Raw genomic sequence first — 15,098 nt, 5'->3', positions numbered from 1 at the left:
ATGCACATTCTGAGTAAAAGGCTAGAGATTATCAACGTCTTAATTCGTCTTTTGTATTCTAAGATTGAAGGATGAACAAAAATGATGAGAAAAGTAACTTCGCTCTAAGGTATTTCTTTCTTTATTTATTCGTACTTGACTAGCTGTAGGAGAATGACAACATCCTCATCTTTTTACATGGTGCTTGTATTTCTAAATAAATAACACTTCTAAATCATAGTGATTGCGTTCGATGTTTAATCTTGCAACGCCAAGCGTTCGCAGCTATTTGTTTTCAGCTGAAATAACATGACAGTCAGTCTTTACATGTTAAACTTATACCTTAACGGGACACTAGCTACGACAGTCAGAATTCTACTTCGTCAAAACTATCTCCCCATTACGCCAGTTCATTTTTAAAATCGTAAATATGGAAGCCATTTTAGGGATGACGCGCTGCCAGTTAAGCTCTTGAAAACCGATAAATATACCCACATAGAACCATTACGATCGTTATATGCAAGTTGTATATTAAAAGACAAATGTGTCTTTTAGGTAATGAGCATCAGTAAATTTACTTGTCTTTCAATGTTGACATAATAAATAATTATAGTTGTGCGGGTAATAACCTTACCCCATAAGTGTAATCATGAGTATACCAGGTTGTTAAAAAATATATATATAGCTGACTTTCATTACCTTTTGTACGGAACATTATTTCTATGTTTTCGCCTTTCAGAAACATACATAGCCAGTGTTAATGATTATGTAGATAAAATAAAGGACTAAACGCATGCTATAATTTTGTAAATGATATCGGTTGTGTGTATAGTCGATCTGAGTGTTTTTAGGGTATAAAATCACTAAAATCTAGTACAAGCTCTCTTTCTTAGCATGACGGAATTAATGTAACAGTTGATAACTATTGATAATTATCGAACCAATACAAAACTATGTAACCTTATGTTGTATCTTTATTTAAGGCCGAAAGTTAAAAGTTAAAGTAAAAATAAATGAAAAGACAGATGAAGATGAACTTGATAAAATGATTGGCATGTTAGTAATTTTAAAAACGATAACAAAAAAAAAAAACCCAAACAATTATGCTTTTTAGACGATCTTGCCAAAAATATAGCATAGAAAATTAAGAAAAGATGTTGTCACAGAAACAAAATTGTTTCTGGAAAAATGTAGAAGTTTATATAACGCATCTTTTATTAGGATCATTCTGGAATCGTTATGTAAGTCAACTGGAAAGTTCCAATCATTCCATCAGTATATATGATTGTTCCAGTGATTTCTAAATTGCACAGTTATATTTTGTAAACAACTATCAGGCCATACAACACAAATTAGGCCAACACAAATAAATATAGTAAATACAATATCATAACATATCAAAGCATTTCCATTACTTCTTTTGTATGAACTCAAGTATTCAAATTCTTACTTTTCAAATGCACATATAATGAGATGTGTGATATTTGTCTTACTAATATTATGAGGCAAGGTATTATAAAGGGTAGACATATCAAAACTTAATCACCTAATACATGCAATACAAGCATGCAATTTATCAAGTACTTTTTGACACTCCACAATAATTAATTCCACTATTTTCAAAGGCCTTATTTGAACAAATTATCACCAGGTTTTTTATTGGACCAAATGTATTGACAAAAAGAATAGGCTGAGAATGTTGTGTGTTTTCGTTTGTGTTTTTATGTGTTTTGAATCGATATCGATATAAGGACTTAGTCCCTTTTGAACAGATTTTTCATGGTTTTGTTTTATATAGGACATGTTCAAGATTATATATATATATATATATATAGAAAGCAAATTCACAGATCTAACATTGTTGGGTTGATGTTTAGACGAGTTGTATATACATTATGTACACAGCCATGTATCACCATCATTGATGGCGATCCGATGGATACATCTGTTGTATATACAACTCGTCTAAACATCAACCCAACAATGTTAGATCTGTAAATTTGCTTTCGCAAATTTTTGGTTCTTCCCTCGCCGGGATTCGAACCCATGCTACTGTGATATCGTGACACCAAATCGCCTGACTGCAGCCGTAGGGAAGAACCAAAAATTTGCGAAAGCAAATTTACAGATCTAACATTGTTGGGTTGATGTTTAGACGAGTTGTATATACATTATGTACACAGCCATGTATCACCATCATTGATGGCGATCCGATGGATACATCTGTTGTAGGGTTGTCACTGACTCAGACGTACTTATATATATAGCCCAGGTGGTCGTGTGGTCTAGCGGGACGGCTGCAGTGCAGGCGATTTGGTGTCACGATATCACACTAGCATGGGTTCGAATCCCGGCGAGGGAAGAACCAAAAATTTGCGAAAGCAAATTTACAGATCTAACATTGTTGGGTTGATGTTTAGACGAGTTGTATATATATATATATATATATATATATATACAACTCGTCTAAACATCAACCGAGTTGTATATATATATATATATATATATATATACAACTCGTCTAAACATCAACCCAACAATGTTAGATCTGTAAATTTGCTTTATATATATATATACACGTAAAAAAAATAGTCATTGTTTGTGGGTTCCTGTGCTGTCGTTTAAGGAAGATGTCTATTCTGCAGTTTTGTAATATATTATAATATCATTTATTTATTAGGTTATGTGTGTTCTTGCGTTTTTGTTCTGTATTCCTGTCACGTAGTGTTATTATCTTTAGATATATATATTTTTTAAATTGCCATGTATAAGCGACCATGAGAAGTCGTGTACGTTTAAGAATATAAATCGGTATATATGTGTTTTTCTATGAATAAAGAGATACCAGTTTGTTGAGTTACAATCTCGGGATTGTTATTATAAAGATAAAACATAACAGCATATGTTTAGCATTGAATTGGTAAAATATCATTGTTTCAGGGCTGTCCTAGGTTCGGTAGACGTAGAAAACTTAACAAATAGTGATGACGTTAAGCTTGTCAATAAAACGTAAGTAATCAAACGTAGACCAAAATGCAACCCCACTTGCTATTAATTAGGAATACTGCAATATTGTCGCAACACATGATGTCACTGAAACAGCATTAAACAGACGTGCAACCTGGTTTATGGGGTTTTATAGGATGTGATACAATCACAAGAACATGTGAAACTTTTTATGCTACTTTCAGTATGTATTTGATAATTTCGGTAAATGGTCTTTGACTTTGAACATTAATAATCATGCCAAACCTCTCTTACGGCAGAAAAATTAAAGCAACGGATGTACTCAATTCTTGTATAGATACATACAATAACAAAGGAAATCGTTGACTCATAGACATGTTTTGATAGATTTTTGTAAGAAGTGGTGTTATGTTTCACCATAAAACAATAAACGGTTAGTAGTTGAGTTTCATTGCTTTAAAAACGGTGTTGTTCTTTAGGACATGACTAGCTATTACGAAAATATACGTCATGTAGAATAGTCAAAAGCGCACAAAAATTAATTATTTGTAGAACGTTTACCTTGTTAAAATGAAATTTTAAAACTTAGGTAGGATTGTGCATATTCCACAAATAAATCGACTTCATTTCTTTATATTTGATTTTGGATGTAACGCGTCTTCTGATCGGTAATTTTGTATATGAGCCCATAGACATATCTTTATCATGCATGTAACCGTGGCGTCATCAACGTTTTTCCATGATTTACTCCTATATTAAATAGAATTAGGAATTAAATAATAAGAAATTAATGTAATATTTTTTCTGCCTATTCGAAATAATATAAAAATGTGGTGCAAACTTTAAAATAACCTGATACGCGTGTTATTCAGTGTGCACCACAACTTTTATGTTATTATTTCACCGACCGAAAAAATGACTGTAGTATTTTATCGGTCGATGAAGAAATAACATCAAAACTACTTCTTTTTTTTTTTACATATATCCGAATTATATTTTCCAAAATGAACATTATATATACTTCCAAGCATGTTTCCAAGAATATGTTCTTCATTGTTGCCAAATTGTCCAATTTTTCAGAGGAACACCATAACAACAGCAAGTTAAAACAGCGCCTTTTCCCCACAAAAACTATTTAAAGAAATTAGAGTTAAAAAAACTTCTATTTTCCTGTTTGGATATTAAAAAACTGAATATGAAAATGAAGATTTTATTCACTTGAAACTTATTAAATGGTTTTGTTATTTTCATTACTGACCTAACCACAAAAAACTTCTTCTATTCCTTTCTTTCTAACCTGAATGTTAATCAGAGATCAAGAGTACGCAGTTTCGTCAATTAAGATTGTGCAATGGACCCTACAAATTAATGTAGGGAAAATGTTTATAGGTCTTTTCTTTACATTCTTTCTTTCTAGATTCGATGATGAAAACGAAGTAATCATTGAAGGTAGGTTTCCAAAAGATTTTAAGTGTGAATGTTTACCGTGGCAGCCAGAAGACAAAATTGCCATGATTGGAAACGACGTGTTCCCTGTTGGGTTTAAATTTGAAACAGATGTCTTTTATATCAATGAAACTAAAACAGGCCGTCCCATTGATGTAAATAAAATACCAGCAGAAAATGTTTTGATAAAAACTCCGTTGTTCAATAGAGATGTCAGAGATGAGATGTATTTTCAATACAGAGGAGCAGTGCGATATGCAAATGTATGGACATTGGTGGAGCCATTATCAAAGGTATTTTTTAATTGTTTCCCTCTCTATCGATTTATGAATTTTGAACAGCGGTATATAAATAATCTTACCATAGATACCAGGAATAAATTTTGTATATACACAAGACGCGCGTTTCGTCTACAAAAGACTCATCCGTGACGCTCGAATCCAAAAAAGTTATAAAAAAACTGCTGTTGTCTTTATTTTTTAATTTAATATTTTGTATCCGAGCACCGACTATAAGTAATTATATTGTTGAAAAAATATATTTTATAACTGATCTCAAATAGTTTATACATGAAACGTTATATTCAAGTCAACAAAATAAACGAAACACAACTTTGAAATTAAATTGATCATAGAATATAATAAGTAGGAAAGACTGAAAAAAACAACAACTTATAAATAACATTCATTTACAAAGCAAATGCATTTGATTGAAGGCATTTGGCTAAATTGGAAAGTAAAAAAACACCGAGTTATTGAACAAAGGGGTCAAATTTATTTTGCGGTAAATGATGACAAAAGTCGGCACTTAATTTTGATGTTGAGAATTAAGTATTCAAATATCTGCAAAGCCATTTAAATTTTAAAACAAACTATGTTTAAGTTAAAAAAAAGTTAAAGTTCTAACATCAATTTTGGAATTTTGGTTGAATATGTGATTTTTAAAATAAAAAAAATCCAAAATTGTTTTCTTTTCTCGATTTTGCCTTAAAATAATGGTTTTGATGAGAAGATGTGAAGAATTATACCAATAGGGTATTTTTCATTAAGTTTCATTATATATGATAAATATATTGCCTCGTATCGTTTCTTTTATTGACTAGTATATGTTTGTAAAGATAAGAAAAAAATCAGGATTACTAGTTAAAAAAGGTTCATCGGAAGGTACCAAGATCTTGTTGATAAATATTCCGTATCAAATTCACAAATGATGGTCTTGATGTATAGATTCTGCGTACTGACGTTGTTTATCAACTTAATAACGTGTTATATAATTCTTTCATTTGTCTTTGTTCTATTATTTATATTTCTTTTACTGTTGGATTGTTTTCCGTGATATCCATTTAACGTGGCTCGGTACTTATACATCCCGTTAATGTGTTTGTATTATCTTTCATCTTAGCTGGTGTGTTTTGTATATGCGACTTTTTGTCTTTCTTTTGTTGTTATAACATGACTCTGTACTTCAAAAGATCCTGTCATTATATTATTGTTCTATAATAAGTCATTATGTTATATTTCTATTATGAATTAGAAAATACGTTGACAACAAACGTCAAAATTATTTAATCGCGTAGTGGAATGAACCATTTGTGGATTCTTATTAGTTCTATAGAACTTTTGGACTATTTTATATCTCGGTCTATTTCTGAAATAAAATCTTACTTCCTTTTGATTTTTTAACACTGTAAGCTTACATTGCCCATGTGGAATTTTGAAAATTGTTTATATAAAGATTAAACGACAAAAACATATGACGTATACATTTTCTGACGGCAGATACACGAAGAAATGAATGTGTTTATAATTTGTTAGATGCTTTTGTGTTCTGTTAAATTGTTTATTTTAAAATTGTAACACGATGATGACTGCTGTACCCATATTTTGACTATTTGATGTATTATGTCTGTTAAGTTCACACATCATTGTAAATATAACGAAATTTAATGAGACTGTCGTACAAAGTGAGAGGATTAGCGCTATTAAGCCAGGTTTAATCCACCATTTTCTACATTTGAATATGCCCTTACCAGGTCAGGAGTGTGACAGTTGTTGTCCATTCGTTTTTGATGTGTTTTGTCATTTGATTTTAGACAGATCAATTTGTTTGCACGAATCAACATTATTAATGAGCAAATTGCATATCTCATATACAATTACAAGTTTATAAAAGATTCAAGAGCTTCCAGAACCTGAATAATAATAAAGTCTTGTTTTGCTTGTTATAATTCATCAAAGTAGCGTTAAGTTAAATAAACACCAAATATTTGAAGCGAAGGATGTATACGAGCGGAAAGGTTTAAAGAGATTTACACAAAAGATACCTAAATAAAAGTAAAATACACAAATATCAACTTTTCCTGAGTGAGTTTGAAAGATTGATAACGTCTGATTTATTTGAAGAGTTACATCAAAAAAGATAAACCAAGTACTTGACATACAACAGACCACGTAAATCTCATCGCATTCTTTAAATTAATTTGTTATTGGAAATCGAGTGCATACAAGTATTTCTTATATTTAGTCAATAAGATAGCGAAATTGCTTATCAAACGAGTAACGACAGGTTACACACATAATAACTCGAGTTTTAACCAGAATCTATACACTAAGTATGTTATTTCTTTATATAGGGAGGATATATGGTTTTCGATGTTGATGAAGTTGAATCGTTTTGCGTCATCTCATATGTTCTGGAACAAAAATGCAAGATTTCGCCAGATGGTGGCCAGTTCGTCAGTACAAGTGACAATAGAGTTCAAGTTAATTTCCCACCTCACGCTGTAAACAAAACAGACGAGATTGTGTTCAAGGTATTGATTAGGTATCACATAATTGTGTGCAAGTTTCAATCTGTATTGAGAAGTATATTTAATGTCACAAATATACTTCTTGACTATATATGTATATATTATAATGCAATTATTTGTTTCAATTGTTCTGATTGAATGATAGTAGGCGTAAAATTCTATATCTCCTTGTCTGCAACTCAGGAAGCCACCATTGTGTTTCTCGTTTCTAGTTTTTATATAGATTAGACCTTTTTTTTCCCGTTTGAAAGGTTTTACATTAGTAATTTTTGGAGCCCTTTATAGCTTGCTGTTCGGTGTAAGCCAAGGCTCCATGTTGAAGGTCATACCTTGACCTAAAATGCATGTATTGTTTACTTTTATAAACTGTTATTTGGATGGAGAGTTGTCTCATTGGCACTCATACCACATCTTCCTATATATTTGAATTGCAGAGTGTATTGACATGTTATTCTTACAATTATAAGCTACGCACTCACTTGTTGCACCTAGAAATCTCCTTTTATCAAATTTTATTACATTCTGAAGCGGCCAAGAAGCCAGAAATGTGGTATTTAGACTAGGATCCTATAAAGGTGATTTAGCCTTCAATACTTGGCATAACAAAGATTTTATAAGATTTTTTACAGAAGGCTTATAATTATGCATGTAAGGGATTTAAAAAAAGAAAAATGCGGATTAATGGTCAATTTTTTAAGGCATTCAAAAGGTTAAATAGTTATCAAAGGTACCAGGATTATAAGTTAGTACGCCAGACGCGCGTTTCGTTTCCATAAGACTCATCAGTGACGCTCATATCAAAATATTTATAAAGCCAAACAATTACAAAGTTGAAGAGCATTGAGGATCCAAAATTCCAAAAAGTTGTGCCAAATACGGCTAAGGAAATCTATGCCTGGAATAAGAAAATCCTTAGTTTTTCGAAAAATTTAAACTTTTGTTAACAGGAAATTTATTTAAAAAAATGACCACATTATTGATATTCATGTCAACACCGAAGTGTTGACTACTGTGCTGGTGATACCCTCGGGGACGATATCCACCAGCAGTGGCATCGACCCAGTGGTGTAAATAGTTATCAAAGGTACCAGGATTATGATTTAGTACGCCAGACGCGAGTTTCGTCTACATAAGACTCATCAGTGACGCTCATATCAAAATATTTATAAAGCCAAACAATTACAAAGTTGAAGAGCATTGAGGATCCAAAATTCCAAAAAGTTGTGCCAAATACGGCTAAGGAAATCTATGCCTGGAATAAGAAAATCCTTAGTTTTTCGAAAAATTTAAACTTTTGTTAACAGGAAATTTAATAACAAAAAATGACCACATTATTGATATTCATGTCAACACCGAAGTGTTGACTACTGGGCTGGTGATACCCTCGGGGACAAAACGTCCACCAGCAGTGGCATCGACCCAGTGGTGTAAATAGTTATCAAAGGTACCAGGATTATAATTTAGTACTCCAGACGCGCGTTTCGTCTACATAAGACTCATCAGTGACGCTCATATCAAAATATTAATAAAGCCAAACAATTACGAAGTTAAAGAGCATTGAGGATCCAAAATTCCAAAATGTTGTGCCAAATTAAACAAGAAAATTCCGAAAATTTGACGAAAATTCCAAAACATTAAAAGCGAACTTCCTTAAATGTGAATTATGATTTGTTTTCATTCGTTCATCGTCATTCTATTTTTCGTCTCTTGAAAACTTTCAGATTTTCTCCATACTGTGTTGTTCATATAAAGGGACCGGACGTGCCATAATTACTTCAAAAATATATTAAAATAATTTAAAAAAAACACGTTTAATAATTTATTGCGTCCGAAGCGTTTTTCTGGATTTACCTTCATCAGGAACGCTCAAAACCAAACATTTGAAATCTGAAGATGTACAAGTACCGAAATTGTTGAAGATCTATATGCCAAAATACCTAAAATAAATAGCCAAATTCATCTAAAGCCAACCTTGCCTGAAGGAGTTGAAACCTTAGTTATATAATAATTTATCATTTTTTTAAACGGACAATTTTAGTAAAGTTTGTTAAATCATGTCAGTACCGAAGCACTGACTACTGAGCTGACATATATTAACATACGCCCCACCAATTAACATTTTATACAATATACACGGTCTCCACTCAATTGCTTATTACCAAACACATTCCTACAAATATAGAGGAGGTAAGATATAAAATGCTGTCAATATAAAATATGATAAAAAAAATGACGACAGTGATATCCATAGCCAACAACAAAATATACATCAGACATTAATTAAGTGTTACATAAATCTTACAAATCAACTATGCATACCATGACTGATTTTTTTTCCCAAGTAAACGATTGAATGTTCTGCTCATTGAACTTATTTTCTTTTCAAAACTTTTACAAAAATTATAACAAAACTATGTATAGTTTGAAAAACACAATAGTTAAGCATGTTTAGCGCAAAAACACTCAACGGATTATACAGGAAAAAAGCAAATAAGTTATCTAATTTCATAAACAATTTAGAAGAAGAGGAAGAGAAATCACATACTGCCCTATTAGTGGAACCGTCTGGTTGCTTGTGATAAGTACAAATTCGTTGGTAGGTCTCCTCGATTGTGACAGAATCGAAGATAAGATGCATATTTAAGTATGAATTGAGCAGTAGCGAATTACTAAAACTATTTGCTTATACATATAGGTTCATCCAGTGGATGTTGATTGTATAACAGAAAATCCCAGAGAAGATGACAGCGTTGTGCCAATTTCTGCTATAACACCGAGTCTCTCAGCAAATCACATGACGTTTGAAAGATTAGTTGAAATTCAGCTACCGGTAAAATGTATACCTGGAGCACACGTAGATGAGGATAATTACAAATATGCAGTTTTTAGGTGGGAAAAGGATGGATCGCTTCAACTAACTGGTATTGATCCTCTAATAACAAATGGAATACTTTCCTTTGAAACCAGCTCGTTTAGTGGGTGAGGAAATATTATAATACCGCAATTAAATAGCAACCAATCATTTAATACGGCTTTATATAAATCAAACAAAAGTTGATGCAGATATAGCTTAATCTATGTAGAATGTATTTCATTTTGAACAAACAAACAACATGTTTTTTGCAATTTAAGATATGAAAACTGTGTGAAATCATGGTAAGCAGAACAGGTTGTTTAGTTTTATGATATATTTACGAACGTTAGAATAATCTTTGATATTTGGCCAAAATTGATATTTCCCAAGTTTAAAATGATCTAAACTCATAGATTTGTTATTATTTGACCAATGGGTCTATAAAAGAAGAACATGTAATGCACATCTTGCAACAAATACAATGTTTTATTACATGTACACAATTTCCAACATATGACTGCATGGAGTAAAGGTAAGATACACAGACAAAACTATAAGGAACTTATATATAACGAGAATAATTAAACTGTGTCTTGTAAAAAGGACGTACAACAGAATAGCAGCAATATGCCAATTCACTTTTGTATGATATAATAAACAACAGACTTCTATTCTTTTTGTGCTTACCTTACAGGTTTGTTGGTGCTGCAGGATCGAGATCGTCTAGTGAAACAAGCATAAAATATGCAGTTGAAGAAGCAATGGGATTTAGGAAGTGGTGTAAAATATTATTTTTTGTCGGCAAAAAGCAGAATAATCGTATGAAATTAATTCTTCAATGTGTCGAGATTCAGAAAATGTCAGTGATGTGCGACTTACGAAAAAAGTTTGGATTTCATTTTGTTGCCGACTGCATGAGCTCAAATCTATTTCTGCCTCCAGACACGACCGTCATTGATGTTGATATTAAAGGTAGATTTAGCTTGCCAAAAGCTAGTGCCATCCGACACCATAAAGTTCGGTTTATTCCCTCTGGTGGAGACATTTTTACAGAAATTCAGGTTGAACTAAAGGCTAATTTATCCGGTGAACTTTATGGAATATTGGTATTACGACACGGAAGAGATATTCTGCAGCAAATTTTTTATGACCCTGACAGTAATAAGCCAACGCTTCCTCACAAGTTAATAAGAAACGAAATGATAGGCATAAGGAGAGAAATTCAAGAAAGAAATAGATCCGCAGTAAAAGAGTTTTTGAACGAAGATAAAGTTGTCGAAATAAAGACTGAAAGAAAAATAAACAGTGCTTATGGTTAATATCAATACAAGGTTAAACCTATACATTCATCTAGGGTTATACAAATTAGTCATGTTTACGATAAAACTACATACATGTTCATGCTGGTATATCGTCCAATATGATATATTTGTTGGAATGTTTGAATTATAAACAACGAGATAGTTACTTGATTGTGATACATTGCTCTCTGTCGTATTCATTTGTTCGTTTTAGTTTTTCTAACATAAATAAGGTCAATGGTTTTATCATTTGAACTGTTTTACATTTTGTTATGTCTCTCCTGGTTAACCTTACTACTACATCTTCTTAGCCATCTTACTAAAATTGAACAACAACAGAACACGCTTTACAATAAGATATTTAAAGACGAAGTGAAAAGTATTTATAAAAACACACCCTGAAGTTTTCTCATGTAACAATAACATAGCATCAAAAGATTGATGTTAAAAACAAATTTCAGTAAATTTCAAAATGAAGACTTTAGTACAGTACATGTCAATTGTGGTTTAATCTGTATTATTTTCAGATTTTTTTACTGAAAAGTGTATACTGGCATTAACAAAACAAATGACACCTGAAGTGTTTTTTGAAGTCTGCATTTATATGAACATGAAAAAAGCCCAATTTGAAGGTATACGCAAGCAATATCAGACCAGTGCTGAGGGAAATCTTACTATATTACAAACTGCAATTGACAACCAACCAAATGATAAGAAATTGGAATGTTTAATTCGTGCGTTAGAATCAGCTGGACAAAAATCACTTGCTGAAAAAATTGATACCCTATGGTCAAAACAGAAAGATCTTGATACAATTACAATAGCAGATTAATTTCACAGTACGTAATAACAAGTGTAATTATATGTATTATATCTAAAAAGAATATATATAAAAAAGTCTTTCATTATACTAATACACCAAATGCTCCTTTCGTTTCATTTGGTATTAAAAGGGGCACTTGAATAAAAAATATAGGTACTAGCCATTTTGAAGATTTGAAAAATAGTATTCTAAAAAATGCGCCAAATTTGGTTTAAGTTATTCAAGCTTTTAAAGCGAATAAAAAAACTGCAGTGATGTTTATATTTTATTGAAATAAATTACCTCAATCAAAATATATTTGCTTCAATGATATTCCATTCCAGTACAGTTTGCACACCATTTCATTTATGGATGAATATTGCAAATGAGTTAACATTATATAAATTAATCCTCAAATGATATGAACTATGAGAATTTATATTTGTACTGACACATCCGGTTATATTGTACCATGTGTATAACTCAAACTAAAGGTATCCTATTTTTCATTTACAGTGTGCCACTGAACGTTGCGTCACAGCTGTTGGAATTCAAGATCAAACAACTGGATTTAAATATGCATATCCAGAGCCTAGATACCTGCTTTGGTTTCCTTGTTTAGAGTTTCATTTTGGAAGTCCTTTTTATTGTCATGGACTTTGTATTTTACTATTATTGTCATGCATGTCTAGGAATTCATCTTTAAAAAATTATGCGCTTTGAATTCACAAAAAAAAACATTGTTCTCATAGCTTGTCATACCAGCGCAATTATTTTTTTCATCGGACCATTTGTGGAATAAATCATCTAATTTCATATGATCATGCTCTTTGAGAATATAAACCTGTAATTTCTTTTAGTTTAGTCAATGTTGACACAATAGTTTTCATGGTAATAGAATGTCATTCAAAATTTCAAAAAAGTGAGAGAAAAAAAAGAAAAATGAAATAATAATGAAAAAAGAAATAAACGTAGATTAAATAAAGTTATTGTGTTTGTTTTTCATGAACTCGAATCTTTGCCCGTAGCATTCACTCTTTTCGAAACCCTTTAAACTTATATATATCAAAGCATCTTAGCAAGAGTAGCACTTTGGGTGTCACTTATGGAGCAGGGTACTCATACTCATACGCAGTGCCTGGGTGGTGCATCCTCGTTGTTTTAGGCATGTTAGGGATAAGAACTGGATGTTTTCTCTCTAGTATCCGGGTAACTGTTTACATATTGTTGTCTGTCGTATGTTGACTACAAGTACGATGGAAGAACTCAAAACAGACGTGTTTTACACAAAATATGTTTGCAAACTATTAGCTTAATGTGTTGTGACAGTTAAATTTTTCCCGATGGATGTAATTAAAACAAGACAATCACCTTTCCAAAATGAACTTGTAAATAGATATAAGAAGATGCGGGATGAGTTCGAGCGAGACAACTTTCCACCAAAGTCGAAATTTATAAAAGTAAACCATTATAGGTCAAAAGACGATCTTAAACACAGAGCCTAGGGTTACACCGAAAGGCAAGCTATAAAGGACCCCAAAACTGACTAGTGTAAAACCATTCAAACGGGAAAACCGACAGTCTAATCTCTATGAAAAATGAGTAACGAGAAACACTAATGAACCACATCAACAACGACAACTACTGAACATCAGATTTCTGACTTAGGACAGATGCAGACATATGCAGCGGGTTCAAACAAACGTTTTAACAGATACCAACCTTCACCCTCATCGGCAACAATAGTCTTACATCACAACAAAGAAGGATACACTATAAAATATCAATTGAAATAGTTATTCAATCAAAAGACAAATTAAGGTAGATCATCGGTATATGTTTCCCGAAGATAAGATTTTCTTATACTTGCCAAAATTAATATTTCACTATGCTGCAAAAACATTGGTAGGTTACCGTGCTATTTTTCAAACTATGAGTCGTTGTTAATTGCATAAATTTGCTTAGAATGATCATAAAAAGACATATTTTTGTGAATAAAAAGAAATCTATGAGATAGAATATAGAAATAAATTAAGAGAAGATACGTTTTACATGTACACTATGTTTTAAGAAATAAAGGAAAAAATAGTCTCACCGAATTTGTTTTCTTGCTACAGTCCAATATAAACTTTTGGCTAAAGAATAAAGACACCAGTAGTATACGGCTGTTCGAAATTCATAAATCGATTGAGAAAAAAAAACAAATCTGGGTAACAAACTAAAACTTAGGAAAACATAATAAAATATAAGAGGAGAACTACGACACAACAGAAACACAACACTAAAATGTAACACACAGAGAAACGAACTATAATACAAAAATGGCCATTTTCCTCACTTCTTACAGGACATTTTTAAGAAAAATGTTGGGTTGAACCTGGTATTGCAGCTAGCTAAACCTAGCACTTTTATTGTAATGTTACAAATAACATTAAAATGACAACATTACATGACAGGACTACAGTACAAATAAACGCAAGAACATTCAGGACAAAGAAATACACAAATGAGTATTACAATAGAACTTGTATAAAAGAGGTATCTCCCCGTAGTTAAAATAATCGATTGTAAAATGATTGGTATTTGTTTGAATATTTTGGAAAGTGCAATAAATCAGCAAATTTTCTTCGTATGAATAAAGTCTCACCAATAAAATGACATCTGTTTACAAATTGCAGTTTTTGGCAAATAACTGGACTATTGTTTACTGCGATGATAGTACAATCCAAGATGGCGGTATACAACGTATCTGCATTAACACAATTGAACATACACTATATGCATGTTCTTGCAAAATGTAAATAATATATTCTTCAATATAAGTAAATAAAATCCCAAGTAAAATTATAACATTCTAAAAAGTAGACAGAAAAAATATTACTCCATAAAGTAGACGGTAGCTTTCGGGAATTTCTACAGTTTCTTTTTAACTTATGCGTT

The 15,098-nt window shown here is 31.7% G+C and overlaps 1 protein-coding gene across 1 annotated transcript; it reads left to right on the top strand.

Moving 5' to 3' along the window:
• LOC143051032 (uncharacterized) lies at positions 1-13,056 on the top strand. The gene is made up of 8 exons (XM_076224099.1): positions 1-109; positions 2,920-2,988; positions 4,364-4,685; positions 7,025-7,204; positions 9,897-10,180; positions 10,750-11,360; positions 11,884-12,195; positions 12,675-13,056. Exons 1-7 carry the CDS (start codon positions 72-74, stop codon positions 12,186-12,188), a joined length of 1,809 nt encoding a protein of 602 aa, XP_076080214.1. The 5' UTR covers positions 1-71; the 3' UTR covers positions 12,189-12,195; positions 12,675-13,056.
• Positions 13,057-15,098: the final 2,042 nt, after the last annotated feature.

The sequence above is a fragment of the Mytilus galloprovincialis genome, chromosome 11 (assembly GCF_965363235.1).
Source record: "Mytilus galloprovincialis chromosome 11, xbMytGall1.hap1.1, whole genome shotgun sequence".
In the NCBI taxonomy this organism is placed as follows: domain Eukaryota; kingdom Metazoa; phylum Mollusca; class Bivalvia; order Mytilida; family Mytilidae; genus Mytilus; species Mytilus galloprovincialis.
Note: the sequence above shows the minus strand (reverse complement) of the source record. Positions and strands in the feature narration are given on the sequence as shown.

Excerpts from the sequence above, each read along its gene's own strand:
- LOC143051032 (XM_076224099.1), top strand. The coding sequence starts at position 72 with ATGAACAAAAATGATGAGAAAAGTAACTTCGCTCTAAG. Across the intron at positions 2,989-4,363 it reads GTTAAGCTTGTCAATAAAAC|ATTCGATGATGAAAACGAAG; the intron begins GTAAGTAATCAA and ends CTTTCTTTCTAG. Across the intron at positions 10,181-10,749 it reads GAAACCAGCTCGTTTAGTGG|GTTTGTTGGTGCTGCAGGAT; the intron begins GTGAGGAAATAT and ends CTTACCTTACAG.